This window comes from Branchiostoma lanceolatum, chromosome 8 (genome assembly GCF_035083965.1).
Source record: "Branchiostoma lanceolatum isolate klBraLanc5 chromosome 8, klBraLanc5.hap2, whole genome shotgun sequence".
Lineage (NCBI taxonomy): Eukaryota > Metazoa > Chordata > Leptocardii > Amphioxiformes > Branchiostomatidae > Branchiostoma > Branchiostoma lanceolatum.
The window spans coordinates 6727765-6741460 of NC_089729.1; the positions used below are offsets into that span (position 1 = coordinate 6727765).

Here is a 13696-nt window from a genome sequence, read left to right on the forward strand (position 1 = left end):
ATCGATCTCTGATACTTTTGCCTCTCAAAACAATTACTATGTGTATTTTCCCCGGAAGCTCTAATATTTTGCATTAATGAAAAGCTGAGTAGATAACTGCCCCCAGCCTTATGAAGATTCAGAGGGAAAAGAATCCTTCATTGTTCCAAGACTTACAGGTATCAATTTCCATCCCAACTCCATCAGTAGATATCCCTTAACAGGTAATTTTATCATACCCCCTAACGCCCATACTTTCCTACATATTAGAGCAAGAATTGCAAATGTTCTGTAACTGCACGGCAAACCGCCCGCTGCATTTTCTTTCCTTTGATGTGAAAACTAGACTTGATGTAAGACAAGCACTTTCAAATATGTTGACACCGTGTGTTTCATATCGACCCTCTATTACAAAGGGGTGGCGAGTCTTGCTAATACGTGCAACAGTGAATCCCCAGGCGTGGGTAAATTACATGTTCCGGAGTATGGAGGTATGTAGCTCAAATTACACCTTGGGAAATGGACCAGCGTTTGGGGCCTTTAATTTATAGGGCCGAGCCATGAAAAAGATCCACTGATTACCAAAGACCCCATTAGGCCTGACTACATCTTAATATCTATCAACAATGGGAAAAACCTTCCTAAAGAAGTTAGATACCCAAGTATATCGGACGTCCTTTGATAGCCTGACCTAGGTTTGTAGGAAAGATGTAGAATAGTGTGGACTTCTAGCGAAAATGACAGGCAGGAGAGGCCCGTCTTAATAATAAGGCCCCGTACTGCCCCATTAGCCCTGCTGACGAGGGACGCTTCAGTTCTAATTGGGAACTGGAGACCGAGAAACCTAATCATGAGATAAGTGTTAAAGCTTTGGCTATTTCGTAAAGCCAGACTGCAAACATAAGCAATACAAGTAGCAGTGGACTCTCTCATAGTGGCGGCGGATTGTCTATGTGTTCGGTTTTTTTGGCACGACGACGTCATCATCTGACGTCAGAGGTGAATTCAAAATAGAGTGAATCCTGTTTTTGTTCATACACACACCAGCTACCGTGGGTATCCACTTCGAGATTACTCCGTTTATCTGTGAACTAATTTGTAGTACGAGGGTAATGGAAGATGAAACAAAAAGCATGTCCATGTTTGTTACGTGGAGTGATGAATAAAAACACTCACCTGAGAATGAAGAATTTCAGAGCTGCCTCCTCCGGCCATGAGGATGGGCATCCCTAGTTCTCCTGCTATTTGCTTCACGTACAAAGTCGACTTGACGTTGTCCTCATCACCTCCATAGATGACAGCGTTTACTCCCTTCTTCACCAAATCTTCACACATGCTCCGGACAATATTCTCGGGGCTCACATTCTTCAGGACTTTGTCTAGCGGCTTGATTTCCAGGCTCTGGCCGCTGCGATAGTTGGCCTCTATCACGGCATCTCTGTAAGGTTGCACCATGCCTTGTTCTACGAACATACCTCCCAGTTTTATCTCAGGTGCTACCCGATCGCTCCCGCAGATCCTCCTCGATGATCCGATCCTCTGTGCCTGCAGCATGGACATGCAGGTAAGGCAGTACAGGCCGACTAGTACCTTCATTGTGGCAGCACGGTCTCCAGATCTAGCGAAGAAAAGCAAAAAAATGCAGCCGTTAAAGAACATTGTCTCTTTCCGTTACTCCTTTCAGTCCACACTCTAGAGCTAACATCAGGTGGAGACGTGGGATATGTAGCCTGATGAACCAGCGGCGATGATGGAATGTGCAATGTTGTAATATTAGCAGAGCCGCACCTTGAGGAAGGCCCTGGATAGGAATAAAGTCTATGTCAGAGGTTCTCGCAGAAGCGGCGGATGAAGCGGGACTCCTGAGGTACGCCTGCTGCTTCCATCGCCAGCAGACAAATGTAGCATGTGATTGAGCCAGAACCTCCGCTGATGAATGCGCGAGTTAGGTGCGCGTCTCGAACCTGCGTACACCGGCGGAGGGGCGGCAGGGTGGCAGAGGGGTGGATCCGCGCACACGGATGAAAAATTGGGACGGAATGGCCGCAAAATGCGCGCACAGGGCTCATACAGCAGTCGTTTCAACCCACCAGAGGGCGATTCTATCGCATAAGCTCGCACCGCCGACCGTTCGTACACTTCGATCTAGTGTCAGTCTTTTCTGTTGGGTAAATTTGCGGTAATTGATTATGCAACGGAATAATTACACCGATGTTGCTTTCTTTATGCAAACAAAGAAATAAGTATCCCTGGTAAAACGCGAGTGGTTAGAACTAACGAAACTTTATCACAGTAATTGAATATTACAAACCGACTTAATGAGGAAAATTATGCATGACAACAGATGAAAATTTCTCTGTGTTTCATCGCCGGTGGGTTGCTTAAGTTTCTGCATATGACGTAAATCTGTATCGTGCTGGGATCACACTGTGGCCGCGTGATTGATCGCAGTGATAAATGTTAGATTTAAGACGGATGTTGGCGCTCATCTGTTGCGGCCTCACAGGCATGTATGCGATTGTTTCATTATCGCACCAAATCCTTTAACAAATTCCCAGCCTACCCAGCGGTAGCTATCTCGATTATCAGTGATTTGAGAATTCCCGTTTCACCAACGATACTTATCTAAAAATGCTATTAACACTTGTTTTTCTTTCGCAGTTTATCACATTTTGGAGGTTACTGACGCTCCTTCGATGCCCATCCAAGGAGACTAACTCATTTATAAACCCTCATTGTTGCATCGGCGGCGCTTGGAGAGCAAGTGTCGAATAACAGTTCCTTGGCCCTGTGTCGTTTGCATGCCATCCTGAATTATTTATGTAAACCATCTTACCAAACATTTTTAAAAGGAGTAGTCCGCTTATCGACCAAAGCAACCTAAGATGTCATCCGGCGTGTGATAATGCAATATCGACGATATATCAACTTCATGCGCCAACAATAACGCTCCTCTTCTTCTGATATCTTTGTTAAATATAATGCTCTTCAATGCTTTGTATTTAGCTTTAACTATGACACTCCTCATAGGAATATTCTACTTTCTTCCTTTCATTCGCTGAGAGTCGGTCACCGCAGAACAAAATGAGAATTTACGCGACTATCGGCTGTGGCCCAGAAATTAAGAAGGCCCATTTGGGGGTAACTGACTATTCGATTTGCGTAGGAGGTTATGGGGAAGATGGGGGAACTTTGTTTGCATTGGATAGCCATTAGGAAACTTACCCAAACACTTGATTGAGGAAACGTCGTAACAACCGCAGCAAAATGAGTTTTGAGGTGTCATTATCAATCTTAGCATGACTGTTAACAGCATCAAGTCGTTGATGATCGGGGCATTTTGCAGACAGCGTTGTACCTGTAAGTAGGTGCCTGTGATTTCTTCGATAGTCATCAAATTATTTACAAATTCCTTGTGGGTACTTTCAATCGTTTCAAATGTATTCTGTTCGTGTGGTCATGTTCTTCGCTGCGGACAGCATCCACGACTCTAAGAGCCTTTAACTACAGCTTTCGTGGTTCAGTTATGTAATTTCGTATGTGGCAAATATGAAATTATCTTCCAGAATCGACTGAGATGTTTAACTCCTTCTGCAACTGGTACATACTGGAAATTCTTGTTAAAGTTTTCATTTTACTATTGTCGTCTTATAGTAGTAGACATGTTGATAATAATACGACAATAGTATATAGACATGTTGATAATTGAAAATAAAAATGGTCTCTCAACCGCACCGTTGGTAAATCGTTCTTGAAGGCGGTAGATATTCGTATTCAGCTCAAAAGCTCTGAACTTTCAGTTCACCGGTTTACTGGTGAACGTTTTTTGTTTAGAAATCAATCGTCGTGGGAAATCAAACGTCGCGGAAAAGTATTCTTAACACTTAAACACTTTTTCATCACTTTCAGACGGATTACATAACACCTGTTTGAACCAGCGTACAACAGTAACACCTGTGTTATACAACACGTTCTGTAAGAGCCTTCACAGGATCCACTCGAGGGAGACACCAGGATCGCCCGAAATCGCCTCCTCTCCCAGGGGACAGGAGAGAATCCCTGCTTAGCCTGCCCCTGACATGTAACAGAACACAGCTCTCCGGTGTCCACACCTGTTTGAACCAGTGTGCAACACAGTAACACCTGTGTTATACAACACGTTGTGTAAGAGCCGTCACAGGATCCACTCGAGGGAGACACCAGGAGCGCCCGAAATCGCCTCCCCTCCCGAAGGACAGGAGGGAATCCCTGCTTAGCCTGCCCCTGACATGTAACAGAACACAGCTCTCCGGTGTCCACACGCGTCGGCTGGTGCTTCCCTCGGGCATAATTCACGGCGTGTTCGGCCGGGTTAAGTCTGTGCCGTTTTGACAGCTCGCGAACGCCCGGTGGGATCTTACCTGTTTACGTGGCAGGAATATGTTTTCACGCTTTCCTGGACACCGTACCAACCCACTAACGACAAAGGCGAGGGAGTCCGGGCCAAACGAGTTATATGTGAACTGTCGACGGATAATGGGATGCAGTGCCAATCCGCAGGGCCTCCGAATAATTGAAAATACCCAGAGCCATCGATTGTTCCATTGTATGATTACTCTGACTTATACTCGTACTTACCAACATAAAACACGTTTGGTATCCGGTTAGTTGGTTCTAAAGACATGCAAGGTACTTACAGCATCAATGCTTTCTCTTTACTGTGTAATTCAAACACACAAACACAACATAATGATAGGAACTACTACGTTATACAAAAAGTGGTGAACGAAAAACACTCAAATGATATTCAGAGATTAGAATTCAGATTAACCCAACATTGTCGTGCTGCGTACTGAAAAGAAAAGGGCGAACAAAAACATCGTGGCCATGCCGTTCTTATTTTGAGATATAGATATCAAAAACTTTCAATTTCAGATAAGATGGCGTGGTGCGCTATCAAGCTCCACATGCCTTCTAGCAGGTCGGTAACGACCCATTGCACACGCCATCTTGCATGTAAGGCAGAAAATATTCCGCGCATGAAGTCATTTGAAAAAAAGCCACATTACCTTTTCAACGAGCAGGCAGGGAAATACGTACAGCATTCAACATCACATTTTTCAATCTTTGACATCAGCTTGAGCCGCCATTATCCGGGCAAATGAATATCAACAAACATTTTTCTGTATTAGCATAAAATGGACTATATGTCATCTCTTATCTCCAGCTTCCTTAGTCAAAACATTGATATAAAAAAAAGAAACACAAAAAGGTGACGGGCGTTCGGTCTTTGTGTTGTAGGTTGAATTTGTAATCTGGATGGATGGCAGGGTCGTGTGAAGACAATCTTACACAGTACATGACGACACATTGACGTCATGATGCGACATACATACACGGGTATGTTACAGGAGAACATTGGTATTAACGGAACGCGCTATTACTGTAGTCCCGCTGCGACCATCGTTTGTCGTCAAATCTAAAATTGTCTGACATAGAGAAAATAGGTGGTCATTCGGCTTAAAGGATCACCTGTAACAACCTCCCTTGGGGCCAATCGAGCCTGCCAGCCAAATAAAGGATCGTGTCGCCCTGATATTTCGTCAAGTGAACTTTTTTTGTCATTCTACAGAAGTACCATATATTGACACGGCCAAATTAGTCGAAACCTTCACTCCGCCCGAGAGGTTAACTACATTTCATCTTCACTACCCTGTGTTGACATGATAAATATGAAGTAATTACGGCTATGAATCTAGTCGGACAATAAATTTTGAGGTCAGAGACCTTGAATAACTGATTATCGACGCATCGTTTACACGTTACCGATAAACCGGCCCGTTTAGATAATAGGAAGAACCATTTTGCGGGCCGCAAAACTTTTTATCGTCGAGTGCACCATTAGGATTTCTATTATACCAAATTTAACATGGAAATAATGACAAAACTTTCCGTAAACATGATGGTTCAATGAACAGGAAATTGTTCCGTTTGTTTTTGCATGCTTACACACTCGAGCACTCGAATCGCATAGAACTTCCAATTGGTACAAGAAATAGGGTGTCTTATACGAGGACAGAATTACAGTGCCTCATCGACATGCACGCAACGAACCAAGCGTCCTGCACTTGACGTCATTCCCTATTTTGGTTCCATTTACTTCGATGAGGAAAACGGTGCACATTGTCTATCTAATATTCTAAAGACGTCGTTTTGTCGGGAGTTGGTGAAGCGATGCTGTATGGAATAAATGCTTCGCGACGAGTCTGCTCAGTCCGTGGTGAATTCAACCAAAATGGTAACAAGCGGTAGTGATTGCCAATTTTGTTGAAATTCATTTGATGCTAATCCACTTGAAACTTTTCGTGCATGCATTATTAGTCCTGAGGCTCAAGAAGCGAAACATGACGAAGACGGAGGGAGTCACATTCTCCATCCATCTTCCGTTTCCCCCCTCTCTACCTGAAGGTTTCCGTTCGACAGATGTCGCCTGTTTGCCAAAGTGCCATCCATCACAGAGGAAGTCACGAAGAGAATGTGCCAGCGTCAGTCATTCCACGCCAAAACGGCATCGGAAGTTTATTTGTCAACTTCGGCTGGCTGGGAAAGATGCCATGCCTCGGTACCCCCGCCCTGTGGCCCGCGGCATCAGCGGAACGCAGGGTAGCTAACTGTCAAACTTAATCAGGGGACTGTTTTACAGCTATTAGAGGCACTTACCTGAAACCTAGTCTACCGTAACTGGGAAAGCTTAGATATGCGACGTCCCGCAGTCAAATATCACACCGATATTAAAAGTGAACATGCGGTTATATCATTTAGTGAATGTTGTCATTTTAAAAGTATGTCTACCCCAGTTGAGAGGCGTACACCCGACCAACTTTGATATACAATACATCAACTGGGGCGGTAAAATGAGACGCCAGTAGATGTACAATACAAGGTCAAGGCATGGTCAATATTGCAAGAATTCTTTGTTTTCATGGAAAATATCAATGACTCAAATACCTCGTAAAGTGGCTGTGTATGACAAATCTACTGTACAAAATGCCGGGAGCAAATACAACGGAACACTTTCTCCATATTGGTATATAGATAATTGAATTAAGCTAACATTTGTGGATTTGATATCCAGTAAAAAGACCAAAGAAGAAGGACGAAACGTCGTTTAAAATCGGGTGTACTTTTCTTTAAAGAAAGTTAATACTTTTAACCTTGAGTACCAAATGGTAAAAATATGCCAGTATACTAACTTACTTACTATGCCACTGTGCTGCAACTTAATACCATAACATCACTGCGCGAAAATAAATGTCGAAGAAAATAGAACACAAGTAACTATGCAAATACCACAGGCTTCCGTACTCTGAGACGTGTTCTCCTCCGTCATTTCATTAGCTCGTAAGTCACGATGTTTCTAATTGCACGATGCCTTCAGGGAGTCTGTTTCTTAAGTAGTTAGGGTCTTCTCCTTCGCTTAGCCCAAAAATAGCTGAGACACTAAGTGCTCCTTTAACATTCTTACAACAGGAAGTCGTCTCGTGATAAGTGGGTCTTTCGTCTCGGAGATATGTGACTTGCTTTAAGGAACGGGATGTAATGGGTTTTTAACGATCCCTGCATCTGGATTTATACACAATAATACGACAATAGTAACGTGAAACGTATGTATATACTTAGACTATACATTTTCAGCGCTTCGGCAATTGTTAGAAATATTGTCATTCTGAATGTAACGGACCATTAATAAACTTTCACTATATGTTTTGTACCATATATCTCTGTTATATTTTGCCTGACCCTTCCCACTTCCATCATGACCTCAATAAAAAGCGGTCTGCATGCCGATTTGAAAACATGAATATACAAAAATTCAAACAAACAGAAAAAGGAAGGTAAAAACTAGCCATCCTATTCTAGCTCCTAGCCGGTCTTCAAATACTGGAGCTAGATTAGTATTGGTCAAATGTCACGAGCATCGGCAAAAAGCCTTGTATATCAAACAACCAGTCCTTCCAAATGTGGTATAGATGCACTGCAGGTTTAATGTGAATATTTATTAAGGGCAACATTAACAAAGGAGGAAAATGTGGTAATGTACGCGGATAGCGATTATAAGGTTCTTAGACCTCTTCATTGTAGGAATGACATGACTTGATCAAGCTTTCCATCTACCTTGATAAAACTTTCATTTCTCAAACCACGCCACAAATTTACTAGCCTTTTACCGAATTCTATTAAGAAGCTCCTGGTGTGCCGCAAGGAGAGAAATTACAGTGATAAGATACCTTCGTGTGAAAATGGATGGGAACTTTGATTTAATTATGAAGGAAAAATGCTATTGAATACGCTTGTTCATGGATGGTTAAAAGGATCAAGTATCAACATAATCAAGCAAAACAGCAATGTTCATTCCGGTCAAATGTTCAAACAAAGGTTGACACTTTAATACAACAAGCGACTTCGAAACAATATCGAAAGACTAACATGTCAATATGGATTGATTGATGGCTCATTCTCTGTTGTCGAGGACAGGAAGGTGATGAGCAGGCTGAACAATCCTATCCTAGAGCGGCACGACAAGTCCATGTACCCCTGTGATAAACGTCGAGCTGATATCTAAATTTACCAAACTTTTCCTGAAACTTGATCGACACTTTGCTAAATGTTGCTTTATTTAAAGGAAAATACGAGCTTAAAAGTTAAGCACGAAAGTCTTTAAATCAACTGTAACGTTTGCCACGTACTTTGTATGTGTGGAACCAATGAACACTTTGGACAGTTAACAGATCGAAGCACTAACCGAGTGTTCGTTGGTTTCATACATACAAAGTACTTGGCAAACATTTCAGCTGATTTAAAGACTTTCGTTCCTAACTTTTCAGTTGGTACTTGGCAAAAGTTAACTGTTTGAACAGTTTGACTGTTTGACTGTTCGACTCTTCCGACTCTTCCCATGCCTATGACCAGAATGCCATTGCTCTTCAGTCATCTATCGCTCAAATCCTCTGGAAGTGGACGTTATGACGCACAAAGTACCCGGAAAAACCTCCTCGTCCTTTCATGTGACAAGTTTAAGTGCTTTGCTACGGATTTGGAGACCAGAAATCGATCCGCGACTGCCAGCAACCACATACATCATCCCAGGTGTCGCCGCGAATTTGCAACCGGCGCTTTCCTACTTCTTAAACACTCGTTCTGGCCATATGTCGTGAGCGACGGACGCATAAAACGGTATAAATGAAGGCTTTTCTCCAAATTTGTCTCATTTTAGTGCCACATTTCTAGTCTTGGTGGATCTCGGACATTTATCCGCTCAACGGCACAGAAGTAGTAGAAGACTGGATGGAACACTGATTATACTTACTTTGTGAAATATGTCAATCGCGCAAGTTGAATGCCCCCATCATCTTGTTCAGAAGTTGAGAGAATATGATTTGGAACTAGCTCTCCCTGTCTTCTATTATCTTATATGTGGTAGTATGTATTGTCCAGATTTTAGTGTCTACATTTTTGTCTCTGCAACATGTAATTTGGGCTTGTTAAATGTCACAGATACAGTCAAAGCAAGGAGGTCAAATTAGGTATATCAGAATGTAAGAATGGCACTTGTTGCTTCTGAATGTCGTAAACCAGCTTCAAGATGGTTGTATTTATATTTACCAAATTCTGGAGGCAAACGAATGTGCCGCAGATTCTGAACGTAACTAAGATTAGCCCATTTTACAGTTTTCGGTTCATGCATCTCTCAACCGACTTTCATGTCAGAATTGATTATAATAAACTTGATATTCCCTGCACATGATATGAATATATGGGATATTTGTATAACATTCATATAAACAACACAAACGCAGTGTACGAAGAGCACAGGCAATAGCACTATTTATATCAGCCACATTCATCCATACTCAGACGAAAACAAATTCCTGCAAGAATGTTCACAGTATATTGTTTAGCGTTCAAAACACCGGGAGTTGACGTTCAGGGTATTAGCAAGTCACGACTACTGTTATGTTGAAGCACGATTTGGCCTCCAGCAAAACCATTTACATCGTTAAGAGACGCTTTTGATAAGTTATGCCTGCAAGACACGGCACCCCTCGTCCATCAAAACGTCTCTGTTCCTCACGCTGCAGCTGCGGAATCTACAGTACTGACTTTTGTCCTCTTCAGAGGAAGCACGAAAATTTCAGTACGGACTTTTGACATATCGAAGATTGTTACCACTGAGGCAGTTTCCAATACAATAATGATTCTGGTCATTGGTGAAGGTAATAGATGATAGGGAGGGCTGGAGGAGGAGGGTGATGAACATTCGTGACACTTTCACGACCAGATGATGATGGTGAAGGTACACAACACCCCATTTTCAGCAGAGGCCGTTTTCAGCAGATCGATGAGTGACCAAATATTTGACAGATCATGATCACCCAACGAATCTCACAACGAACAACTTTTTTTACGTTTCGTTTCTTTTCTTGCCTTTTCAATCATACTTTTACACCATGCATCATATTCCAATTGTGAAATTGAAGCCAAGGGACACATATCCAATTTTGGTCAATCAACGATCGCTGTTTAGTGGAAAGCTTAAGGGGGACTATTCTTTCCAGTACCAAAATACCTACATACAAAGGTCTCCTGGGATTCTAGTACGTGTACTTCTCGGTAAAGTCCGTGCGGAGTACAATTTGTTTTTAACAATGCAGGGTGCTTCAATACCTTAATCCCTTATCACCTTAAGCAATCACTCGTACGTTGGAAAAGGCGAGTGAACTGTTGCTCGTTCAAGGTAGATTATAGATGGCGAAATAAAACACTGCATGACAGATTTATAATCCACATATTCGTAAACAGCAGTAGTACTGTTGCCCCTTCCTTGTATCATCAGAATAAACATTAGTATATGTTTAGCAATTAGCTTTCATCTCAGCATAACCCATGTAGCTAGCTATAGCTCACAAGGTATGAATCCCTTATTCATCCAGCTGTAACTTGTTCGGATCACCTATCCCGGGCCAGGACAGCCATTAGTGAGCGACATCGCCGCAGTTGGTCCGTGATATTGAAAGACCTTGACTGAATATTTGACCCTCGGTTAACAACGACTTTGATGAGGACAAAGGCCAGACAGCAAAGCAGACTTGAACGACATCAATCGGACATCACCACAACCTTGTGAGCGAGTGAATGTAACACAGTATAGAAAGGTCGTGACACAAAGGCGAGTAGAATGACTGTACGAGGACTTTGGTTTTCTAGACAGGCCCTCTCAGTTTGCTCGAACATTTGAGCTGTATTGACTTGAAATAAACCTAACCGCTGGAATAACACGACGCTGCATTAGAAATGATTTTGTTTGAAGAATCAAATTTGCTGAAGTTTTTTTCAGACATACCTCAGGAAAATTAGCTGAGAAACCTGCATTGATGTAAATGTACCTGTCAGTAATCACTTTATTCACTACAAAGGAAAGACATAGGAAGGAAGTGGTAAAATCCACTTTCATTAATTGCCCTGAACGATTCGAAAGGTACCACTTTGATACAATACTTGAAAGTCATAAGGGTCTTGTTGCTTGTCAGCTGCATCAAAAACGAAAATACAAGCGTCAGCCTGGAACTGGAATTTTGCCAATATTTTCATAGAATATCCTTGTTATAAAATGGCAGATACCCAAGCTAATATCTCACATCTTACCTCTCAGCTCTTATATCCCCATCAATCTATCTATTAATTTTGCCTACATTACACCATCAACATTGCTGCGTCATTAATGATTTCACACAGGCAATAATTGCCTCCCTAGTGTAAAATGTTCACTTGTGTACTCCTATGTATAGTGACTAGATGATATAGCTGATTACCTTATGACGTGGATTGTGTCTATCTTAATGAAAGATAACTCCCTTAAGGTTCTTTTTTATCTACTGGCATATAAAGATAAAGATGTCTAGATATAACTATGTAAAATTGTTTGGAAAACATCTCAATTTTCATATCTTTCACGAGCACATTCATATTTTCAATGTGCTATACAGTAGGTGTTATCACTATGACACAAATACTGTAGTACAGCAGTCCATGAATACTTTGCCAACTTCTTTTCCATCATTCAGCGTCCTACTCTTCAAATGTATTCCTTACAACTTGCGATTAGCATATTGTCGACACAAAGTGTCTCCTGATACAGTCTTTGCTGCTGCCCCAGGACAAGCGGATGACTGATGTCGTTCTTAATAGCCTTCTGTATTCGCTCCCATGCCTTGCAGTAGGGATATGGAATACCTTGATGTAACTGGGTAGTACCAGCTGCAGACATTAGCAGGTCTCCAACATCGATCGCGGAAACCAGGCCGGCGGCGGAGGGATTCTGTTTCGCAGTAGTGGCGTCAGAGCGGGCTCGGCAATAAAGACATTCTACATACAGTAATGCTATTCTTATCGATATACAGGAAATATAAAAAGTGTTCACTTTGATCTAAGCTGCGACATTTTTCTCACCACTACCCTGAGGTTAACACAGCTCGTCTTTTGTCGCGACGATATCTCAGTAATCCAGCACACAGGACTCCCACGATCACAGGCTCTCAATCCGAATGATAACTCCCCCGCAACCATCACTCATTTTCAGACTCGTATTTTCTTGGACCAATTTGGAACCTTTCTTTTCTCTGAAGGCAGATCCCTCCGAATGCAGGGTGCTTAAAAGACAGTAGGCTGCCAATAATGACGAACTGCATGTGAAGAGCTGTGCTGGTGGCGCACTGACGCATGTCACTGGAATAAGCTCTATTCATGTATTTATGTATTCATACACAAGTGCACGACATGGAAATAAAATCTATACACGTTTTAAAATATTAGCGCTTTATACTCGGTTCTACTTAAGGATGCACTTGATCTTATGACGTTGCGGGATGTGTAGAGACAATCTTGAATCTTGATGATGTCCCGTGAGTGCGTGTGGTAGACAGAATGTCTCATGTCACGTTTGCAGTGACCTTTTCCTGTAAACGCGCGACGATTGAAGATAGCTGAAGGAAGGGCCGTACGCCGTAAGAATACCGGCCGAGAAGTGGTAGTCAACAAGATGGCGGCAGAAGGAAGTAACGTAGGTGCTGCTGTTGGAAGGCCAATCGCATTGCCTCGTGCAGTAGTTTGCGGGTCGGGAAGCTTTTTTCAGATTTTTTATTAAATGTTTAACTGATGGTTCTCTGTGATTTAAGTAGATTGGTTTAGACTAGTACAATTTCAAAAACAGAGCTCAAGAAGTACAGAGACAGGTTCTGGCGATGTCACATCGTGTTATGTGGGTTGAGTAAGACATTAACGAATGCGACCAGTAATATAGCAAGAAAGGCCTACAGAAGAAGCGTCATCCGTCATCATTGAAACAATTTGGCGTCCCCATGCCATCCACGCAATTTGCGTCAAATGTCGGCTGTAACACAACAAGGAGCCGAACACAGCAGAGGGCGATCCGTCTCCCCCGGTTCACACAATTAACGCGATGGCGTTTGATGCTTCACAGCAGAGCCGTTCTCATTCCAGAGATAAGCGCCACGAGAAAAATCCCTGCTAAGTTACCCGACACAGCCAACATCTTGTTAGTTTGTCTTTTATCAATGCCGTCAAAATCTTTTATTCTTGGAAATTGTGCTTTAGAGGTTCACGTCGACTTTTAGGAGCGTTATACAAGTACCTTCTGTTCTGAGTTATAGAATCTCAGCCC

General features: G+C 42.4%; 1 protein-coding gene across 5 annotated transcripts in view; it reads right to left on the reverse strand.

The window, feature by feature from the left end:
• Positions 1–13696, reverse strand: part of LOC136440299 (glutamate receptor ionotropic, NMDA 2B-like) — a 73093-nt gene that overhangs the window by 40202 nt on the left and 19195 nt on the right. Inside the window, exons 1-2 of one of the 5 annotated variants that reach the window (XM_066436253.1) lie at positions 1768–2000; positions 1156–1597 (exon numbers count right to left, since the gene is read on the reverse strand). In XM_066436253.1, the coding sequence (XP_066292350.1) occupies positions 1156–1575 (420 nt within the window). In that variant the 5' untranslated portion in view covers positions 1576–1597; positions 1768–2000. Of the gene's footprint in view, positions 1–1155; positions 2002–13696 lie in introns of those variants that run through there. The other 4 variants (XM_066436252.1, XM_066436251.1, XM_066436250.1 and 1 more) reach the window with 4 other exon arrangements.